The sequence below is a fragment of the Pristis pectinata genome, chromosome 3, assembly GCF_009764475.1.
Source record: "Pristis pectinata isolate sPriPec2 chromosome 3, sPriPec2.1.pri, whole genome shotgun sequence".
NCBI classification, from domain to species: Eukaryota; Metazoa; Chordata; class Chondrichthyes; order Rhinopristiformes; family Pristidae; genus Pristis; species Pristis pectinata.
Window position 1 is genome coordinate 102,817,406 of NC_067407.1, and position 22,727 is coordinate 102,840,132.

At 38.9% G+C, this 22,727-nt stretch overlaps 1 protein-coding gene across 3 annotated transcripts in view; it reads left to right on the forward strand.

Annotated features, from left to right (window-relative positions):
• LOC127568766 (proteasome activator complex subunit 4-like) overlaps nt 1-22,727 on the forward strand; it is a 114,326-nt gene that overhangs the window by 62,413 nt on the left and 29,186 nt on the right. For all 3 annotated transcript variants that reach the window (XM_052012901.1, XM_052012902.1, XM_052012903.1), the window contains 11 exons: nt 2,168-2,377; nt 6,073-6,209; nt 6,309-6,362; nt 6,951-7,080; nt 8,302-8,383; nt 11,845-11,995; nt 14,835-14,904; nt 17,371-17,496; nt 20,601-20,753; nt 21,423-21,527; nt 22,388-22,479. In XM_052012901.1, the coding sequence (XP_051868861.1) occupies nt 2,168-2,377; nt 6,073-6,209; nt 6,309-6,362; nt 6,951-7,080; nt 8,302-8,383; nt 11,845-11,995; nt 14,835-14,904; nt 17,371-17,496; nt 20,601-20,753; nt 21,423-21,527; nt 22,388-22,479 (1,310 nt within the window). The remainder of the gene's footprint in view (nt 1-2,167; nt 2,378-6,072; nt 6,210-6,308; nt 6,363-6,950; nt 7,081-8,301; nt 8,384-11,844; nt 11,996-14,834; nt 14,905-17,370; nt 17,497-20,600; nt 20,754-21,422; nt 21,528-22,387; nt 22,480-22,727) is intronic.

Here is a 22,727-nt window from a genome sequence, read left to right on the forward strand (position 1 = left end):
ATAGAAGCAGGCCCTTCAACCCAGCTTGTCCATGCCGACTAAGGTGTCTTCTGGAGCTAGTCCCATTTTGCGGTGTTTGGCCCATATGCCTCTAAACCTGATTCTAAGCACAACTCATTCTAGTTTTGGCTCCTGTTTGTGTACATTGTTCACACCTGTCCATAATTTCTTTGTAAACTGCCCAAGTTTGCCCTGAATTCAATTTAATATAAGATAAGTTATCTTTATTAGGTACACCTACATCGAAAATTCTATTGTTTGACACACATCCTTCCCTTTTGCGATTGTCCCTTCTGTAGTCAATTTATTCTTGATAAGTCCGTGCACCATCAACCAATAGTTCAACTTCTCCTATGCCATCAATTTACACTGAGGGTGAGTTGTGGTGGGGATGAGCTCTGAGCTTATCAAAATTTGGAAAAATTGTTCCTATTCTACAAACATTAAGCAGTTAGATTGCAAAATCTTTGTGGAGGCATTAGATTGTGTAAATTATGTTCTTGTTTTAATCTAGTTTGTGATAGGAAAGGACCTTTCCTTGCAACTTCTTCAATTGTGACTTCTTTAAAAACTTGTTTTAAAAATGTCCTGTGCTGTCTCACAGCAGGCTGGATGAATTTTTGATCAAAGTTAATTGGGAACACCTTCCTGATGGTTGTGCCTACTCTAATCTATTAGTGAATTGTGCAATGTTAGGTTGATCATCTGGTCTCCTACACATTTTTACTGAAAGTTGAACATATCACCTTGTTGCATTCTGATGTTGTGTCCTGGCATTTGAGAGATTCTTTCCCGCTATGAGCATAGTTCTGCGTGTGTATCAGCGCAAACTAGTTCTTTCTCATCTCTTATTCATTGGAGGAGGAAACATGAAATTTTCATTTCTTCAGGGCACCTTTCCTTTTCCCCTTGATTGCCTCTTCTTTGTGGGAGAATCCCGTTGCTAAATTTTGAGGAAGTTGTCTATTCTGGACTTAGTTCAGTCCTCAGTTTGTGGAAAGAGCAATGGAACTAACAGACTGAATTAGATTGCTCTGATTGGATGCATAGTCTGGACTATCAATCATGAGAAACAGTTCTTGTGGAGTGATTGAAACCCCTGTTGTATTTTTGGACCAGTATATGTCTGAGATTTTGTGGCTATTGTTAGGGGATTAAAATGAACAGCTTTGTATTGGGGTCAATCATTTAAGAGGTTTATGGCCAACCTATTGTAGTATGGTATGTCTGATTTTTCTAACTGCATGTTAATGTATTCAGTTTAAGCTCATTTGCTTTAGGAGGAAATGCTTTAGGTCTTGTGAATTGTTTCCAAATATTTTGTTTATGAATATTTTATTGTTGACTCTGCCTCAGCTCGTCTTTAAAACAATTTTACTTAATGTCAAATATTAATATAGGGGCTTGCTGAGTTATGACCTGATTTACAGAAGTCCAACTTTAGACAAATTCTCCCATACATTTTCAAAGCATTTTTCAGCTGTTAATAATAATATGTTTCACGGTTTTCATTAATGTCTAGATGCAGGATATATTCCATTTGTTTAATTATGGAGACAGACGTGACTGCAGATCTGGAATCTGGAGCAAAAGACAAACTGCTGAAGGAACTCAGCAGGTCAAACAACATCTGTGGAGGCAAAGGGATAGTTGACATTTCTTGACCTGGAACATTGACTATCCCTTTGCTTCCACAGATGCTGCTCGACCTGCTGAGTTCCTTTATAGTTTGTTTTTAGTTTAATTATACATTGTGTTGGGATAATTATTCAATGAAATGGAAGAATTATAGCAAGGAAATGTAGACCAATACAATAAGAGTTATTATAGAACATGGGCGTTTCTGACTTATGGAAAAATCAGCTTACGAACAATTCCCAGGAACGGGACACTTGTATAATCTGGGGACTGCCAGTACATTGAAATTATGAAATATTTGCTTTTTTTATATATACAAGATATCTTTATTAGTCACGTGTACATCGAAACACACAGTGAAATGCATCTTCTGCATAGTGTTCTGGGGGCAGCCCGCAAGTGTTGCCACACTTCTTGTTCCAATTTGCAAACAGTTACTATAATTTATTTTTCCTTCAGTCATTCCTCCAAATTTCTCCTATTTTTCCAGTCTACCCTTTTTCATTAATGGTTGTCTTTTTGCAAATAGGGTGCTCTGTATTGTCTTCTTGGGAACCACAATGGAGTCTGCTTGGCAAATCTTCATGACTGGGACTGCATTGTTGCAACATGGCCAGCTATAGTCTCTTCAGGACTCAACAAAGCAATGTTTTTCGAGAAACCTTCCATTGTTCGCTTGTTTGATGACCTTTCAGAGAAAATCCATAGACAGTATGAAACGCTTGGCCTAAATTTTGGAGTAAGTAATTTGCAATGCTGTAGTTGAGCAAACAAAATGTTAAAGGCAGTTTTTATCTCCTTTTGAATTTGAGAAATTATCAACATTTGAGTGTGAAGCTAAGTCTCTGTCCTTCTGTGTTACTTTGATTTCTTGGGGAGTGCAGATGGTGGATTGATTGGAACAGGTATACAAAGCAGTGAAGCCATGCATATAACGTGATTGGAATTTCTCTCTTCCAACACAAGGTGGCAGACCATTTGAAGCTCTTCTTGGGATGAATGAGACCTTGGCCCTACACAACCTCCCTGAGATTTTCAGATGAATATTTAATCAATATGTAGAGGTCCCAACTAGAGAGAGTGCGATACTGGATCTCCTCTTGGGGAACGAGACAGAGCAGGTGACAGAAGTGTGTGTAGAGGAACACTTGGGATCTAGTGATCATAATTCCATTAGTTTCAGGATCATTATGGAGAAGGATAGGACTAGTCCTCGAGTTCAGATTCTAAATTGGGGTAAGGCCAATTTTGATGGCATCACAAGGGATCTGGCAGGCATGGATTGAGATAGGCTGTTTTCCAATAAAGAGATGCTTGGTAAGTGGGAGGCTTTCAAAAGTGAAATATTGAGAGTACAGAATCTGTATGTTCATGTTAGAATAAAAGGCAAGGGTAGCAGGTTTAGGGGAACCTTGGTTACTGAAGGATATTGAGGCCCTGGTAAAGGAAAAGAAGGTGGCACATATCAGGTATAGGTAATTAGGATCAAATGAGGCGCTTGAGGAGTATTAGAAATGCAAGAGAACACTTAAGAAAGAGATCAGGAGGGCAAAAAGAGGACATGAGGTTGCTCTGGCAAACAGGATGAAAGAGGATCCCAAGCTATAGCTATATTAAGAGCAAAAGGGTAGCAAGGGACAAAATTGGTACTCTTGAAGGTCAGCGTGATCATCTATGCATGGAGCCAAAAGAGATGATGGAGATCTTAAATTAATTTTTTTGCATCCATATTTACTCTGCAGATAATTCACAGATACTATAGAACTGAGGCAAAAGAGTAGTTAGGTCATGGACCATGTCTGGATTACGGAAGAGGAGGTGCTGGCTGTCTTAAGGCATATGAAGGTGGATAAATCCCCAGAGCCAGACAAGGTGTCCCCTTGGACCTTGTGGAAGGCTAATGCAGAAATTGCAGGGACCCTGGTAGAAATATTTAAAACATCCTTAGTTACGGGTGAGATGCTGGAGGACTGGAGGATAGCTAATGTTGTTTTGTTGTTCAAGAAAGACTCTAAGAATAAACCAGGAAATTATAGGCTGGTGAGCCTGACGTCTGTCGTGGGTAAATCATTGGAAGGTATTCTAAGGGACAGGATATATAAGTATTTGGATAGACAGGGCCTGATTAGGGGTGGTCAACATGGCTTTATGCGTGGTAGGTTATGTCTAACCAATCTTGTAGAGTTTTTTGAGGAGGTTACCAAGAAGGCCAATGAGGGAAAGGCAGTGGACATTGTCGATGTAGACTTTAGCAAGGCATTTGACAAAGTCTGGTCCAGAAGGTTAAGACGCTTGGCATTCAGAATGAAGTAGTCAATTGGATTCAACATTGGCTTAGCTGGGGAAGCCAGACAGTGGTGGTAGATGGTTCTCTCTCTCTGACTGGAGGCCTATGTCTAGTGGTGTGCCACAGGGATTGGTGCTGGGTCCATTGTTGTTTATCATCTATATTAATGATTTGGATGATAATGTGGTAAACTGGATCAGCAAATTTGCGGATGACACCAAGGGCGTAGTGGACAGTGAGGAAGGCTATCAAAGCCTGCAGTGTGATCTTGACCAGCTAGGAAAATGGGCTGAAAAATAACAGATGGAATTTAATGCAGACAAGTGTGAGGTGTTGCACTTTGGGAGGACAAATCAGGGTAAGACATACAGTGAATGGTAGGCTCTGAACAAAAGGACATGGGAATACAGATCCATAGTTCCTTGAAAGTGGCGTCACAGGTAGATAGGGTCGTAAAGAGAGCTTTTGGCACTTTGGCCTTAATAGAGCATTGAGTACAGGAGTTGGGATGCTATGTTGAAGTTGTATAAGACATTGGTGAGGCTGAATTTAGAGTATTGTGTGCAGTTCTGGGTCACCTACCTACGGGAAAGATATAAGCTTGAAAGAGTGCAGGGAAAATTTACACGCATGTTTTACAGGGACTTGAGGACCCTGGAGTGCAGGAGAATGAGGGGAGATCTTGTAGCGGTATACAAAATTATGAGGGGCATAGATAGGATGAATGCATGCAGGCTTTTTCCCCTCGGGTTGGGTGAGACTAGAATTAGAGGACATAGGTTTAGGGTGACATATTTAAGGGGAATCCGAGGGGGAACTACTTCACTCAGAGGGTGGTGCGAGTGTGGAACAAGCTGCCAGCAGAAGTGGTAGATGTGGGTTCAGTTGTGACATTTAAGTGAAGTTTACATAGGTACATGGATGGGAGGGGTTTGGAGGGATATGGTCTGGGTGCAGGTAGATGGGACTAGGTAGAAGATCAGGCGGCATGGATTAGATAGGCCAAAGTCTATGAAAGGGAACCAGCAACAAGAAGCTGAAACCAGGAAAACAATATGTGTATTTCCATACAAGTAAAAGATATCATTGCAAGACTGAAGTCCTCTGGCCACTTCTTGTTTTGATGACTGCACCTTGGAGACAAAACATGAGGAAAAGCTTGAAAAATGGAAAAACTGCTCAGAATCATGATGTTGAGCTTTTCCAGCTCTCCTGAAATGTCAAGGACAAGTTAATCTTCTGGATGCTCCCTTGACCAATTTGGCAGAATAGTTAGGGGAGAAAGATATTGTTTGCTTAATTAATTTTTTTTTCCCCCAAGGTTGGGGAATCAAGAACTGGAGGACATACGTTTAAGGTGGGAGGGGAGAGATTTAATAGGAACCCGAGGACCATCTTTTTGATCCAGAGGGTGGTCAGTAAATAGAACAAGCTGCTAGAAGAAGTGGTTGAGGCACGTACGTGAACAAAATTTAAAAGACACTTGGACAGGTACATGGAGAGGTTTAGAGGGATATGGGCCAAATGTGGGTAAATGGGAATAGCTTAAATGGGCATCATGATTGGCATGAGCTGGTTGGGCTGAAGGGCCTGTTCCGTGCTCTATGACTGCCTTTACCATAGCTGTTGATCTCTGACCTGGAGCAACAGTTGGATTTCCATTGGAACTTCTTTATTTGGAAGTTTTGTCAGGAGGAAATAACGTGGCAGGAAAGCAACTCGATGCTGCTCTACCACTGGAAATCCTCGTGATCTTCTGTTATGTCAGGCTTGATGAGGAGAACAAAAAATGGCTCTCTTAAATTCAGATACTGGTTTGTGCACTTGATCTGGAGCTTTGTTGGTTATTGAAATTTTGATTTATGTGTTCAAAAAAAACAGAAAATGTGTAAAAGAATTCCAGGATTTTGCCCAATAACTAAAAACTGCGCCATCATTAACAGATCTGTATTTATAGCTCTATTTACATAATAGATTTTTTTTTTTTGGAGGGTTTTCCCCCTGATTCCCATTGACTCCAGTTTAGCCAGGGCTCCTTGATGCTATACTCGATCAAATGCAATCTTATTATCAAAGGCAGTTACTCTCACTTCACCTCTGGCACTCAGATAGTGATTCAAGTTACTTACCTAAACTCCTATGCTTAGCTTTCAGATCGCAGTTTGGAGCTTTCTGCATCCTTGTGCCAGGGAATTGATTCAGCTTGTGGTTTGTCTCCTCTTACTGCTGAAGAGATTGAAATTGGAATCCGGAATCAAATTACAAAAAATAATGATTCCTTACGGTAGGTGAAAAACCACCTTGGTTGAACCTGCTGGTGAAATAAAATTTTGGGGTAGACTTAATATTTTCCTTAATGAAAATAATTATTTTTATTGTTTAGGAATTATGAAAAACTCATCAGTAGCTTGTTGGACCTTCTCGAACAGAGAAACTTGTAAGTTTTTAAAATTCCTGTTTTTAGTTTGATAGCACTTTAGTCACTGCCTTTTACTGGAAATTGGTTATGAAGATCCATCAGTAATTTAGCCTGTCTTTGTTTCCAGATTCAAATTAGATGGGATTCTGTTGGTGGGGGGTTCTGGAATTCCACTGCTAGTTGTGGGACTATTCCAGAATGGCTTTCTCCCCAAGGACAAAAGAAAGACTAAATTGGGAGAAAGTACAACAATGAGCTATAAACTCATCCCATTAAGATGCAGTTCACTGTTGTGTAACATCAGGTACATTTTTCCAATGCCTACACTGGAAACTTATTGTAATAGCATCCATAGATGGAAGAATGGGCAGAAGAATCACAACAACAATTCTAGGTCTATTGCATTCTGTCTCAGTGGGAGTTGACTGTCTCTGTTCCAGCGTCAGATGAGAAGTGATATGCATGATGTATAGTATCTGAAACCTTGACAGCAATGAATCTTCAGGATTAATGATCAAGTTAATTCTGAAAAGTTGAACTTTACTACTGATCAATAGATGTGGGCATTCAAATACTGTAATACTTTAATTCTTAACTTTTTTTTAGACCATGGAAGTTTGAACAAATAGCCATTGGTTTCCTCTCTCTCTTGTTGAGAGATGATGTCCCCTTACCTACGAGAGCAATCAAATTCTTCATTCAGAATCTCAATCATGACGCCTTAGTAGTCCGGAAGGTAAAATTTTAGCAAGTTTGTTTTGTTCTGGATTTTGCATTTCTAATGACCAGGAATAAAATTATTTGAATGCTGGCACTTCATCAATAGCATGAAAAAGGAGTGATAAAATGACCAAGGGAATTTTATTCATGATTCATGAGAATGATGTCCATAATGGGCCGATGGCAAGTTCACAATCAGTGGTGGGTTATCAAGAGCCTAGTAACAAAATTAAATATCAAACTTGTCTTAGAAAGCAGTAAAAAGCAAAGGAGATGGGAAACTGTAGGCCTAAATGAATCAATGTTTCAACAAGGAGGTGCTAGAAACAAACTAAAGTATTAAGTTGATGGGCAATTGTGAGAATTTTTGCCACAAAATTTAAGCTTACCTTTTCTCTAATGCTGTTTGTTGATTTCAAAGATCATAGTCCTTCCAATCTTTGGAAGTTGCATCCTTGAACCACAGCTTATGAATAATGTAGATTGAAAAGAAAAAATAGTAAGATCTGAAAGTTAAATAAGTTTCAATATTTTCCTTTGCAATTTTATTTTTCAAAATCAAATTGTCAGGCACAGAATGAGATTCCTTGCATCTATGAGGGATGAAATAGCAAAAGCTGAAAAAAATGTCTGGCAAGTGTGGAGATTCAATCAATGGTTTTATGTGCAGTTTTCCTATATCTTGGATACTTTGTGTCTCAGAAAACACAAGGTCAGAACAGAAAGAGAATATAGATGGTAGCTTTTTGTTTTGGAGTAGTTAGGCCAATGAAAGGTGCAGGTACATTAATCCAAATCATTGTTAAATTTACGAAATAATTAAGTCTCACAATTGATAGAGATATACTAGAGCACTTTTTTTTGCATTAAATTGAGCTGAATGTTGTTTTATAAGTTGATCTGTTATGATTCTTGATTGTTCCTTGTTTGCTTTATACATATATTAATCACGTTGAGTGTCACAATCGTTGATTTAATCATTGGGCAACCCTGGCAAAATCAAATGAAAAGTCAAGTCAACTCTCCAAGAGTTGTGTAGAAAAAACAAAATTGAGTGACTGAAAAGTAAGCTCATTCAGGGGTATGAATGATACTTGTGAATACTTTGTATTACATGCATGTAAACATTATGTTCTTGGTGCGTTTTGAGTTGCCAGAATTACCTGAATGCTTGGAGGTTCCAAATAAAAGATCAAAAATATCACCGATACGTGAATATACATCTTTTCAATTGTAGATGGCAATATCTGCTGTGGCTGGCATCATGAAGCAGTTGAAGAGACCTCACAAAAAAATAGAGATTGATTCATATGCAATTAGTAAGTAGAATTGTTCTTTCATGTGATTACTTCCTTGATGCCACTTATGTTTAAGTTTTTACAAAAGAGCATCTTTTTTTTAAAAGAAATCTTTAAACAAGTTGTCTATTTTACCTCAGAAAGCACAAGATGCAACACAAGTCCTCAAAATTCTGTAAACCCCAGGCTTGTCCATTTTTACTTAAGTCATTGACCTTTGGGAATAAAGATTGTTATAGGCTTTTAGAATTTGCTTTAATTTGTAGGAAGATTTGACCAAAAATGGCATCATTTTTTGAAAAGAATTAGCATATATATAATAGAGCTGAAATGATATTTGAAATTTTACCATGTAAGCTGTATGTTGCCTTTGGACACATTCAAAGGTAAATCTAGCATTTAACTTCAGTCTTTCTGTTCAAGAACTGTTGGTGATTTCAAAACTAAGAGTTATTTTTTTAAGCAATGCTCGGATGGTACTATCCAACCCCATTAATGAACCACACTGCTTAGACCTGGCCCACTATCAGACTCATCACTTTTTCTAGACTCTTTTGTGAGATAGGAGGCTGGATGAATTGGCCCTCTGCACCTGCACGATGGAGTGAGCTCCAAGCTGTGATTAGGCTTCAGGCAATGTACCCTGAGGCCCACCACTGGTGCACTTTGACTGCCTTTGCCAGCATACTGACATCAAAAGCTTTTGAACTGTTTTTACATGTCTCTGATAGACATTATTTAAAAAAATACTCATTGATTTAAATTTTTAAGAATAGAAAAAATTAAGAGATGAAATCTAAGTATATACCTCAAACTATTAACAAATAATAAAAAAAAACATTAAAATTAACTTAAGCACTTACCTTCACTTAACTTTCTCCATGGAGTCGCCATTCATATGTCGGATCACCCTGGTGTAGTGCTTGCCTGGATGTGAAGTTCATTTGCTAGTCTCCTCAGCCTATCAGTGTTTCACTACCGAGCTTCAATTCTTGTACCTTCATATTTGACTGAATTTTCTTTTGAAGGCTAAGATCTGCTAATGACTGAATAGTTAACCATGTGCTGGCCTTTAAGATCTGCCAGCTGTTAGTGAGCTAGATTCTGCCTATGGCATCAACCCTCTTTATCTTTCTTGGTGTTGTTTTCAGACTTCTACTATTTCTACCACCAGCCCATTCTTTGTGCATTGGCAGGATTTCCAGAATTCACCCATAAACAATCCTTAAATTTATTTCCAAACATTTCACCAAAGATACTTAATGTTTTGTTGACTATTGTAGATTTTTAGTTAGTCTTATCAAGTTCATTCAAGAAGTAAAATAGGATATGTCATCTATATATACAGTGGCATGCAAAATTTTGGGCACCCCTGGTCAAAATTTCTGTTACTGTGAGTAGTTAAGTGATAGAAGATGAACTGATCTCCAGGTCATAAAGTTAAAGATGAAACATTCTTTTCAACACTTTAAGCAAGATTAGTGTATTATTTTTGCTTTGTACAGTTTTAGAGTGAAAAAAAGGAAAGGAGCACCATGCAAAAGTTTGGGCACCCCAAGAGATTTGAGCTCTCATAACTTTTACCAAGGTCTCAGACCTTCATTAGCTTGTTAAGACTATGGCTTGTTCATTCATTGTTAGGAAAGGCCAGGTGATACAAATTTCAAAGCTTTATAAAATACCCTGACTCCTCAAACCTTGTCCCATCAATCAGCAGCCATGGGCTCCTCTAAGCAGCTGCCTAGCACTGTGAAAATTAAAATAAATGATGCCCACGAAGCAGGAGAAGGCTATAAGAAGATAGCAAAGCGTTTTCAGGTAGGTGTTTCCTCAGTTCATTATGTAGTTAAGAAATAGCAGCTAACAGGAACGGTGGAGGTCAAGTTGAGGTCTGGAAGACCAAGAGAACTGCTCGTAGGATTGCTAGAAAGGCAAATCAATATCCTGGTTTGACTACAGAAGACCTTCAGGAAGACTTAGCAGACTCTGGAGTGGTGGTGCATTGTTCTCCTGTGCAGCGACACCTGCACAAATACGACCTTCATGGAAGAGTCATCAGAAGAAAACTTTTCCTGCATCCTCACCACAAAATTCAGTGTCAGAAGTTTGCAAAGGAACATCTAAACAAGCCTGATGCATTTTGGAAACAAGTCCTATGGACTGATGAAGTTAAAATAGAACTTTTTGGCTGCAATGAGCAAAAGTATGTTTGGAGAAAAAAGGGTGCAGAATTTCATGAAAAGAATATCTCTCCAATCCACGGGGGTGGATCGATCATGCTTTGGGCTTGTGTTGCAGCCAGTGGCATGGGGAACGTTTCACTGGTAGAGGGAAGAATGAATTCAATTAAATACCAGCGAATTCTGGAAGCAAACATCACACTGTCTGTATATAAAAAAAAAGCTGAAGATGAAAAGAGGGATGGCTTCTACAACAGGATAACGATTCTAAACACACCTCAAAATCCACAGTGGACTACCTCAAGAGGCACAAGCTGAAGGTTTTGCCATTGCCCTCACAGTCCCCCGACCTAAACATCATCGAAAATCTGTGGATAGACCTCAAAAGAGCAGTGCATGCAAGACGGCCCAAGAATCTCACAGAACTGGAAGCCTTTTGCAAGGAAGAATGGGCGAAAATCCCCCAAACAAGAATTGAAAAGACTCTTAGCTGGCTGCAGAAAGGATTTACAAGCTGTGATACCTGCCAAAGGGGGTGTTACCAAGTACTGACCATGCAGGGTGCCCAAACTTTTGCTTTGGGCCCTTTTCCATTTTTGTTATTTTGAAACTGTAAAAGATGGAAATAAAGTAATCTTGCTTAAAATATTAAAGAAATGTGTCATCTTTAACTTTATGCCTTTTGGAAATCAGGTCATCTTTTACTTGTTTAGCTATTCACAGTAACGGAAATTTTGACCAGGAGTATATGTGTGTATGTATATATGTATACATATGTATATGTACACACATGTACACAGTGGCATGCAAAAGTTTGGGTACTCCTGGTCAAAATTTGCATCACCTGGCCTTTACCAACGATGACTGTGAACAAACCATAGCCCTAACCAGCTAACCAAGGTCTGAGACCTTGGTAAAAGTTATCAGAGAGCTCAAATCTCTTGGGGTGCCCAAATTTTTGCATGGTGCTCTTTTCCTTTTTTCAATCTAAAATTGTACAAAACAAAAAAATACACTAATCTTGCTTAAAATGTTGAAAAGAATGTTTCATCTTTAACTTTGACTTTTGGAGATCAGTTCATCTTCTACTCACTATAGCTTGAGTATGAATTCAATTAATTCTTCCTGTTGTTTTTAAACTTAGGATGCATCATTCCTCAAATTGCTAATTACTGATCATTACTTTTGTTTCTCCTCTCCATGTATATGCACCAGTGAAAGTCTGAAAGATATTAAAATAAAAATAAAATCAAAATTATGTCTCTCATATAGTGTTCTGTTTTCTGTCCACTTCCTAACTAGATGGATCAAGACCGCCAAAAATCCAGCCAGGAGATAGGCTTGATAACCAGTGGCTTCATTACAATAGCTCTAATTTGCCAAGGACCAAGGATGAATGGGAAGCCTGCTTGTTTGTGGAAAAAACTCACTGGGGGTACTATACGTGGCCTCGGTAAGTGGAAAATAAATTAGGTGTTTTGTGTTCCTGGAAATGTAAGCTACCGGTATGTTTTCTATTCAGATAGAACATAGAACAGTATAGCGCAGAACAGGCCCTTCGGCCCACAATGTTGTGCTGACATAGCTATTCCCTCCTACCTACAGAATGCCCATATCCCTCCATTTTCCTCTCATTCATGTGCCCATCCAAGCCCCTCTTAAAAGCCCCCAATGAATTTGCCTCCACCACCCTATCAAGCAATGCATTCCAGGCATCCACAACTCTTGAGTAAAAAAAAAACTTACCCCTTGCGTTTCTTTGAACCTACCCCCCTCGCCTTAAATGCATGCTCTCTGGTATTGGATCGGTCAATAATGGGAAAAAGATATTGCTTGTCCACCTTATCTATGCCCCTCATAATTTTATACACTTCCAACAGATCACCCCTCAGCCTCTGCTGCTCCAGAGAAAAGAGCCCAAGTTTGTCCAGCCTCTCCTGATAGCACATGCCATCTAATCCAGGCAGCATCCTAGTAAACCTCCTCTGCACCCTCTCTAAAGCCTCAACACCCTTTCTATAGTGAGGTGACCAGAATTGCATGCAGTACTCTAAATGCAGCCTAACTAGAGTTCTATAGAGATGTATCATAACTTCTTGAATCCTATACTCAATACCTTGATTAATGAAAGCAAGCATTCCATAAGCTGCCTTAACCACCCTAATCTACCTGTGTAGCCACTTTCAGTGAGACATGGACTTGCACCCCAAGGTCTCTCTGCTCTTTAACACTGTTAAGGGTCATGCCCTAAGAGTGTACTGCCTCTTGACATTAGTCCTACCAAGGTGCAATACCTCACATCCAGGTTAAACTCCATCTGCCATTTCTCTCCCCACATCTGCATCTGATCTGTATCACGCTGTCGCCAGTCTTCTACACTATTCACAACTTCACCAATCTTGGTATCATCTGCAAACTCACTAACCTATCCATCAACATACTCATTCAGGTCATTTATGTACATCCCAAACAGCAGAGGCCCCAGTACAGATCCCTGCGGAACACCACTACTCACAGGCCTCCAACCTGAATAAGCCCCTTCAGCCATCACCCTTTGTCTTCTACGGGCAAGCCAGTTCTGGATCCACACAGCCAATTCTTCACTGACCCCATGCATCCGAACTTTCTTGATTAATCTATTATGTGGGACATTGTCAAATGCCTTGCTGAAGTCCATGTAGATGACATCCACAGCTCTACCTTCATCAATCTCTCTTGTCACCCTGTCAAAAAAAACTCAACCAGGTTAGTAAGACACGACTTGCCCTGCACAAAGCCATGCTGGCTTTCCCTAATCAAGCCATAGGATATATGAGCATCTGGAATCTAATCTCTAAGAATTTTCTTCAGCAATTTCCCTACAACTGATGTGAGACTCACTGGTCGATAGTTCCCCGGATTTTCCCTTGTTCCTTTCTTAAATAGAGGAACAACATTAGCCACTTGTCAGTCCTTTGGGATCTCACCCATGGTCAAAGAGGACACAAAGATACTGGTCAAGGCCCTAGCAATTTCCTCTCTCGACTCCCTCAGTAACCTGGGGTATATCCCATCAGGCCCTGGGACTTATCTACCTTAATACTGTGTAGGAGACCTAACACTACATCCTCCTCGACCTCTAAATGCCCTAACATGTTTAAGCCCTCAGTTCCAATTTCTGTGTCCTGCATATCCCTTTCCTGGGTAAATACTGAAGAGAAATACTCATTCAGAACCTCACCTGCATCCAAACATAGATTCCTTTCTTTATTCTTAAGTGGTCCTACCCTTTCCCTCGTTATCCTCTTGTTCCTTATGTAGGTATAGAATGCCTTTGGATTCTCCTTAATCCTACTTGCTACGGACTTTTAATGGCCCCTCCTGGCTTTCCTAATTCCTTTCTTGAGTTCATTTCTAGCTTCTTTATAGTCCTCACGTGCTCTGTCTGATCCTAACTTCCAAAGCTCTACATACTTGTCCTTTTTCTTCTTAACTAAGTTCATCATTTCTCTGGACATCCATGGTTCCCTTTTTTGCCATTCATGTCCTTCCTTCCTTCTAATCGGAACATACTGTACCTATCCTGTACCCTATGTATTTGATCCTTAAACACTTCCCACATGCTCAACGTGGACTTGCCAGCAAAAAAGTATTCCTAGTTTACTCTATCTAGTTCCTGCCTTATGCCTTCATAATTAGCCCTGCTCCAATTTAAAACCCTCCTGCTAGCCTGAAATGTGTAATTTTTACACATTTCCTGAATCTGTTTGTATATCTCTTCCTTAATGTCCCAGTGGCTATTGGGAGGTCTATAGTACACTCCCAAGAGAGTGATTGCACCCTTCCTATTCCTGAGTTCTACCCATTTAGACTCTGTGTCCGAGCCGTCCATTTATGTGTGTCTGAGCCGTCCATTTATGTCTCCCCAGAGTGCAGTTGATATATTATTTCTAATTAATATTGCAATTCCTCACCCTCTTTTACCCCCTTTTCTATTCTTCCTAAAACTTTGAAACCCTGGTACATCGATCACCCATTCCTGTCCCTCCCTCAATCAAGTCTCTGTAATTGATTATCACTGGGTATTGAAAGCTGTGTACTTTATGAAGCTGAAATACTTCTGCTTTCCATGATTTAAAAGTTAAAAATATTTTCTTGATAGCCATTTATAAGTTCAAGCACAGCATTGTTTACGTAAGTGCCATTACAGTTATAGAAAAGCAAAGCATTATGTTGGTGATTCTGTAGGAGAGCATGTTATAGCAAAAGAGTCTTTTTAAAAACCTACAAACCTTGTGTTTTCTCATAAATAGAAAGATGTTTATCTATGCCCCTCTGGACCAACAACCTAAATTAGGAAGGAGTAAAGAAGAAATGTCAGAGGTGAGAAAAAGTGTCTAATATTTATAAAGATTTTCCAGTATTCAATTTGGAATTAATTAATCAACCTGAAATGAACAAATTTAATCCTGAGACATGACTCATCAGTGACGTGTACACAATAAAAACTGATTGCCAAAGCTAATGGGTTAACTCAACAGAATTATCAACGAAGATTTTAAATTTTATAAATGATATCTATTGAACAATTGTCTGATAAACAGTGTATTCTTAATTTGTTTTCTAAGTGACTTTCAGAAATTGCTTAATGAAGGGAAATTTCACTGACTTTTGCAATAGTCAATAGAATAGTTTTGCAACATGTTTCTCAAAATTCTATATGTTCACTCTCAAAAAGGAACTGAGGTTTTATAGCTTGATTTCTTCATGAAGCTTAATATGTTGTCATGGTACAACCTCTTCAATGCTCCACCAATGTACTACTTCCACCTCTGCTCCACCAATAACACTTCCTTTTCCATATTGAAAGTTAATGATTGATGGTAGTCTGATATTGTATTGATAAGTTGCAAAAAATGCAAAGAATAAAATGTCCTTTCACATAAAAGTAATGCAAAGTATAAGGAAAGATAGTGACCATACTTAATGTAAATTGTGATACACCAACTCCATAACCATTTTACAATTAGTCAGCTAAGTAATTTTCCCAGGAGTGTCAACTTGGATCATGCTGAAATCTCCTGCTATGTGTTAGAACATAGAACATTACAGCACAGTACAGGCCCTTTGGACCATGATGTTGTGCCAACATCTTATCCTGCTCTAATATCTATCTAACCCTTCCCTTCCACACAACCCTCTATTTTTCTATCCTTCATGTGGCTATCTAAGAATCTCTTAAATGTCCCTAATGTATCTGCCCCCACAACCTCTGCTGGCAGTGCATTCCACGCACCCACCACTGTGTGTGTGTGTGTGTGTGTGTAAAAAAAAAACTTACCTCTAACATCTCCCTTATACCTTTCTCCAATCACCTTAAAATTATGTACCTTTGTGTTAGCCATTTTTGCCCTGGAAAAAGTCTCTGACTGTCCACTCAATCAATGCCTCTTATCATCTTGTACAGCTCTATCAAGTCGCCTGTCATCCTCCTCTCTAGAAAGAAAAGCCCTAGCTCACTCAACCTATCCTCATAGGACATGCTCTCCAATCCAGGCAGCATCCTGGTAAATCTCCTCTGTACCCTCTCTAAAGCTTCCACATCCTTCCTATAATGAGGTGACTAGAACTGAACACAATACTCCAAGTGTGGTCTATCCAGAGTTCTGTAGAGCTGCAACATTACCTCGCGGTTCTTGAACTCAATACGCCAACTAATGAAGGTCAACAAACCATATGCCTTTTTAACAACCTTAACGACCTGCGCGGCAACCTCGAGGAATCTATGGACGTGGACCCCAAGATCCCTCTGTTCCTCCACTCTGCTAAGAGCCCTGCCATTAACCTTGGGAATTTATGCTCTGATATTAAATTAATGCCAGTTCATTTCAAATAAATACTACTGAAGAGGACATCTATCCAGATAAGAATAAATGTTTCCTTTTTCCCCTTTGTCTCCCTCTTGTCATGAATAGAAAGAATAATTAAAGAGCTTTGGAGCAAGTTCTCCAATAAGTATCAAAATATAATTTTATTTTGAAATTAATTTTGTTATTTTCACCTTTAGTCTTGTGGATATGTTTCAGTTTTTATTTTGTGCCCAAATTTTTTTTTAAATTAAAAGTTGCCATTTTTCTTTCCTGCTTTGCTCTGTGTATGGGAGTATTTCATTATTATTGGTTGCTTAAATATGTTGATGACTTCAGTTTTGTAGACTGAAGGAACAGCAACCAGCATCAAAAAAGAGAAGTCCACAATGTAAGATATTGCTAGGTGTTTTTTGACAGCTTTTCTTTGAGGTCAGTGATGTGTGCAATTGTTTTGCCTCCAGTCCATAGTCAGTAATATTTTAATTGTGTTAATTTCAGTGCTAGTTTGGATCTTAACAGTAGAAGTGATTTGTTCATTTTTTAAAATTTCTAGCTTGCATCTGTTCATCCTTGTGCAACTGCTGCTTGCTTTCTATGCAGCAGTTTCATTTCCTTTACAGTAATTTTTCTCTAAAGGCTAGAAAGTAGTAATGCATTCTCCTAGGATATGATTGTTTTGGAAAGCAATTTATTAGGAAAATTCCTCAAGTGCTGTTGCCACTGCAAACTCTAAGGCTAGAATTTATATATGTTTACATCTAAGTAGCATTTTGTTAAGTGCTCATGAATGTTACATTAAGATTTACCACCTTATGTTTTTATTTTGAACATCTATTGTAGCAGAATCTTGTTTGAAGATTTTGTAAGAGAAGCAAGGCTACAATTTGCATGTTAATTAAATATAGTTTGTATCCTTTTGGTTTGCTTAGCCCAAGACTCTGTTCTTCACTTAATAACCTATAAATATCTTTCTTTGTAGGCAGAACAAGTAGTCTGTGATAATTTCTCTGACCCACAATTCATAGAGAAATTAATTAAATTTTTATCCTTGGAAGACCGAAAGGGAAAGGATAAGTTTAATTCACGCAGGTTTTGCCTGTTCAAGGTAAATGATCTTACTGTATGCTTAATTTTGCCATGAGTAACTCCCAATAGCCAAACAGAATTGTGTGCTTGAGAAATTTCTCCCATGGAGTGTTTGCAGTGCTCCGGTTTCCTCCCACATTGCAAAGACGTATGGGTTAGGAAGTTGTGGGCATGCTATTTTGGCGATGGAAGCGTGATGACACTTGCGGGCTGCCCCCAGAACATTCTACGCAAAGATGCATTTCACTGTGTTTCAATGTACGTGTGACTAATAAATCTTAAAAATGAAATCCATTATTATGAAAGTTGTACTAAGAATGGTATTAACAATTATATTTTTATTTGACATAATTATTTTCATGATTTTGATGTGCAAAACGAACAGCAAGTTACTCAAATGATACTACAATATACAGTGTGTTAATTAGCAGTGAAGTAAATGAAAAGATTGTTTTGAGTGATTGTTCAGTGAGACCTGTTGGCCAGAGTGGGAAGATTTGGTTCTTAAAACCACGTCAAGGCATCTGATGTATTCTCACTTGGAAGACAACACATCAGCGAGGGCAGTGTTTGTTTGGAATTGCACTGAAAGTCTACCTAGATGATGTACCAACTCTTTGAAATTGGGCTTGATCTAGAAAGGGAGAGATGCCAGTGCATCATGACTAACTCCTGATTTGGTCTACAGTTTGCTGTTTATTATTTTGAATTTCATGTTTGTATTGCCCACTATTAAAATTACCTGGATCATCACATTTGAGTTTGTAATCATGAATTGGCCTTGTCATATCTAGTTGTACATTTTTAAGATGAAGAAGTAATTTCGGAATGTGGAGCAGAGATATTTTTTCCTTCATTCAAAATCTTCCATGAATCATTTGGAGTCAAAGTGAGCAGGTCAGAGATGCCAAATGCTAGAGCATTTTTGCCCTATTATCATTGCCCATGGTTATTAAATTCAGCTACCAATGTTTGATAAATATAGGAAGGTTATTGCATATATTGGGTTCACATATGCTATCCACGTACACTTGCCTGGGTAGTTAATACTTGTGCAATGAAAGTGGTTTAATCTTTTCCTTTTCTGGCTTGTCATTTATTTCTGCATAGGTTTTATTCATGTTATCCTGTGTTCTCTGCCCTCTCTTTACTTTAGAATAATCTAGAGTATGGCTGTTTTGTGTTCTGTACCTACATGGCCACTACAGTTGTGGCAGTGTATTCCAAGTAGGAGTCTTGAAGTTATTTCCCCACCACAGTGGCTCATCTGGCACTGGTCACTTCATAATTTTGAAAAACTTTCCATTTTTGGAAAATTTTCCATTTTTGTCAGTGAATAGATTCGGGTCTTCTAACTCCAACTTTCAGTGATGTCTATTGCCTTTTATGTTTAGATTATGAAAATATAACCAGACTTCAACTGCATCTTTCTGGAATTATAACAACTGTGCAGTCTTTCTCCTGATACTTGTAGAATTGATCAGAAATCATTTGCTGAAGTATTTGCTTTGACATGCAATGTTTCAGGACTGATTGGATTCCTGTGGTTTGGCAGTGTTTTCCATTTGTAACATCCTTCATAGTCAAAATGTCCATTGATTCTGAATGTTCAGACTTTTGCTAAAAACATATTTGTTATGGTGAGGAACTGAAGTGTTTTTCATGCTATGTAGAATCACCTGTCAGCATGAGGGGAAGAATTAATCATTGCATATTTAATCACCAAAATTAATCCCCAAAATTTTATACATTCTAGGATTCCACAGATTAGAAGGTAGCAAATGTAACCCAACCATTTAAGAAAGGAGAAAGAAAATGAGGAGTTACAGACCAGTTAGTTTGACATAAGTAGCTGGGAAAATACTTGAATGTATTATTAAGTAAGTGCTAATAAGGCACATAGAAAAAAATAATGTTCATGAAGGGAAAGTCACGTTTGACAAATGTTAATATTTTTTGAGGTTACAACTCTTGAGAATAGATAAGGGAGAATTGGTGGATGTGTTGCAATAGGACTTTCAGAAGACCTTTGAGGTGCCACACGAGGTTATTGAACAAAATTAGAATACATTGGATGGAGTGTCAGATACTGACATGGATTAAGGATTGATTAACAGTTAAAAAGCAAAGATTAGGATTGCTATAGGGATTTATGAAGCTCTGATTCCATTTCAGTGATGCGAGGAGAAGAAATTTTTTCACTTGGGAGCAAATTTTTGGAATTTTCTATCCCAGAGCATTGTGGAGCTCAGTCATTGTTAAGTTCTGTTGAATATACTCAGTGACGTTAAGGGAGTCAGTGGTTATGGAATTAGTAGAGGAAAGTGACACCAAGGTAAAAGCCACGATGTGCCTGATCTACAGTTCAGTGACGAGGGGCCAATGGCTTAATTCTGTGTCTGTAACCGGCTTCCAAAAAAGAAACAACAGACCTGATCCAAAATGTGGTTAAGCTCAGTCCAATAATGTCATTCTGGATTTTCAACTACCACATTAAAGGTTGAATTCCTAATCCTAGCATGACACCTTTGGAGCATGTGATGAATTTCCTGACTGGCTGAGTAGGGAGTGGTACTTCAGAATGGAAAGTATACAAGTAACATCCTCCTTTGAATATTGCAGTGGCATTCCAGGAAGCTTAACTGATAAATGACAATTGTCTTTAACTACCTGACCAGTATTTTTCCTGTATGAAATTAACATAGCCTAATACTGCTTCTGTGTTCTATTTGTGTTTCCCCTACCATGCCTGGTCCACCATTCAGTAAGATCTTTGATCTATTGTCTTGCATTAACTCTATATCCTTTAGTTCCCTTAATATCCAAAGGCTTCTGCCTTGACCAAGTTTCCACAGATGTCGAGAGAATTCCAAAGATTCACCACCCTCTGATTAATTTCTTCTCTCCACTATTCTGAATAGTCAACCCCTGGTTCTTGACAACCTACCCAGGGGAAATGACAGCTCTGTCGAAGCCCTTAAGAATTTTGTCCATTTCCATGAGATGACCTCTCACTTTTTTTCTAAGCTCAAGTGAGATCAAACAAAATAATTTCAATAGTTCTTTTACGTTGTACTTTGAATGTTATTGACATGATTTTGTTCATTCTTTTTTTCATGCTAGGGTTTGTTCAGGAACTTTGACACAGCTTTTTTACCAGTTTTAAAACCACATTTGGAACGTCTCGTCTCAGATTCTCATGAAAGTGCTCAACGCTGTGGAGCTGAAATCATTGCAGGATTAATACGAGGTTGTAAACACTGGTCATATGAAAAGGTAGTGCTGTTGTTTTCATGCTCTGCACACTAACTGTTTAAAATGAGGGAGATATTTGCATGTTTGTGCAGAATTAAATTGGCATTATTGAAAGTTGAGTATAGTTCATTTTCATTATAACTAATTTGGTGCTCTGGTTTGGATCTTTAATGCAACTTGTCTTCAAAACCATTTGTAAGGAGTAAGTGGTAAGTTTCGAATTGTGTTGCATATCTGTTTTAAGGCAATTAATAACAATGGCGATTTTATCTAATACTGGCTGCCATTTCAAATGTCGATACTGGTTCCAGCTCTTTCAAAGGGGAAAATAAGTACGGTTTCTATTTCTTATGCCAGGCATTTTCTAGCTAACCAAGCTTGTTTGCCTTGAATGATTTGTATCAATTGAGTTGTGTTCACCATTCGTTTATGACTTAAAAGTAAGTTTCACTTTTAAAGAATTAATTAAATTCCTATTTCCGTGGGTGTGTTTTAACATTTAATAATAGATCATAATGATTATAGTGAAGGATGTGAGCTTTTTGTGCGTTTGAAGCATGGGTAGTTTGTGATGGTTTAGGATAGGAGATTTGAAAATTTATTTTGGGTTATCCAATTGCAATATTAAGATGAATACTCTTTTAAAGTCACTCTCTTGAACTACAGTTAATTATTTTTCTGATTTTATAGGTAGAGCAGCTATGGGAAATTCTCTGTCCCCTTCTTCGAACTGCTTTGTCCAACATCACGGTGGAGACCTACAGTGACTGGGGAACATGCATTGCCACAGCTTGTGTAAGTGATAAGGACAACTCATTGAACTGGACTGCATTGTAGTTGCATACTTTACTTTATTTAGGTGATAAATTAACTGTACAAAAGTTCTACTTAGTGCATGTTAAAATAAACCTTGTAATTGTAAAATCCATCGATGTCATTTATTGCATCTGGTGCTCCTGGTGCGCCCTTGTCTATATCGGTGAGAACCGATGCAGATTGGGGGATCGCTCCATCGAGCATCTTTGCTCCATCCACTGTAACAGCCAGGATCTCCCAGTGGCTAGCCATTTTAATTCCACTTTTCATTCCCACACCAACATGTCTGTCCATGGCTGCATCTACTGCCAAATTGAGGCTAGACACAGATTAGAGGAACAGCACTTCATATTCCTCCTTGGTAGTCTCCAACCTGATGGCATGAACATCAATTTCTCTAACTTCCAGTAACCACTTCCCTCTGTTTTCCTTCTCTCCCCACCCCCCCATCCCATCGACCCCTTCATCCCTTCTCTTTCCCCTCCCCTGCCCTCTTGATCTGCCCATCACCCACACATTCTTCCCTCTAGTTCCCTTCCTCACCTCCTTCCCTTTTACTCCATTGCCCTCTCTCCTCTCCTGTCAGATCCCATTTTTTTTCAGCCCTTTGTCATTTCCAGCTATCACCTCCCAGCTTCTTGCATCATTCTCACTCTCCCCCCCCCCCCCCCTCACCTGCCATTTATCCCCTTCTGACCTGGATGCACCTATCACCCGCCAGCTCTTGCACCACCCCTTCCCCCTACCTTTTTATACTGGCTATCTCTATAGAATATCTTGCTCGCTTCAGAAATAAGTGCCATGGGATCTTTTACAACTAATTGAACTTATTTCCCTAGGAGAGCAGGGACCCTCGTAAACTGCACTGGCTTTTTGAATTGCTAATGGATGCCCCATTGAGTGGGGAAGGAGGATCATTTGGAGATGCCTGGTAAGTGATTCATAACATCACTTTTGAGAGAAGTGATTTTATTCATTTGAAAACGAAGCCAATTGAGTCATACAACATAGGAACAGGGTCTATGCCAACCACCAAGTACCTATCTCCACTAATCCTATTTATTTGCACTTGGTCTGTAGCCTACTATGCCTTGGTGATTCAAGCGCTTGTTCAGATGCCTCTGAAATGTTGTTACTGTTCCTGCCTTCACCACCATCTTGGGCAGTGTGTTCCAGACT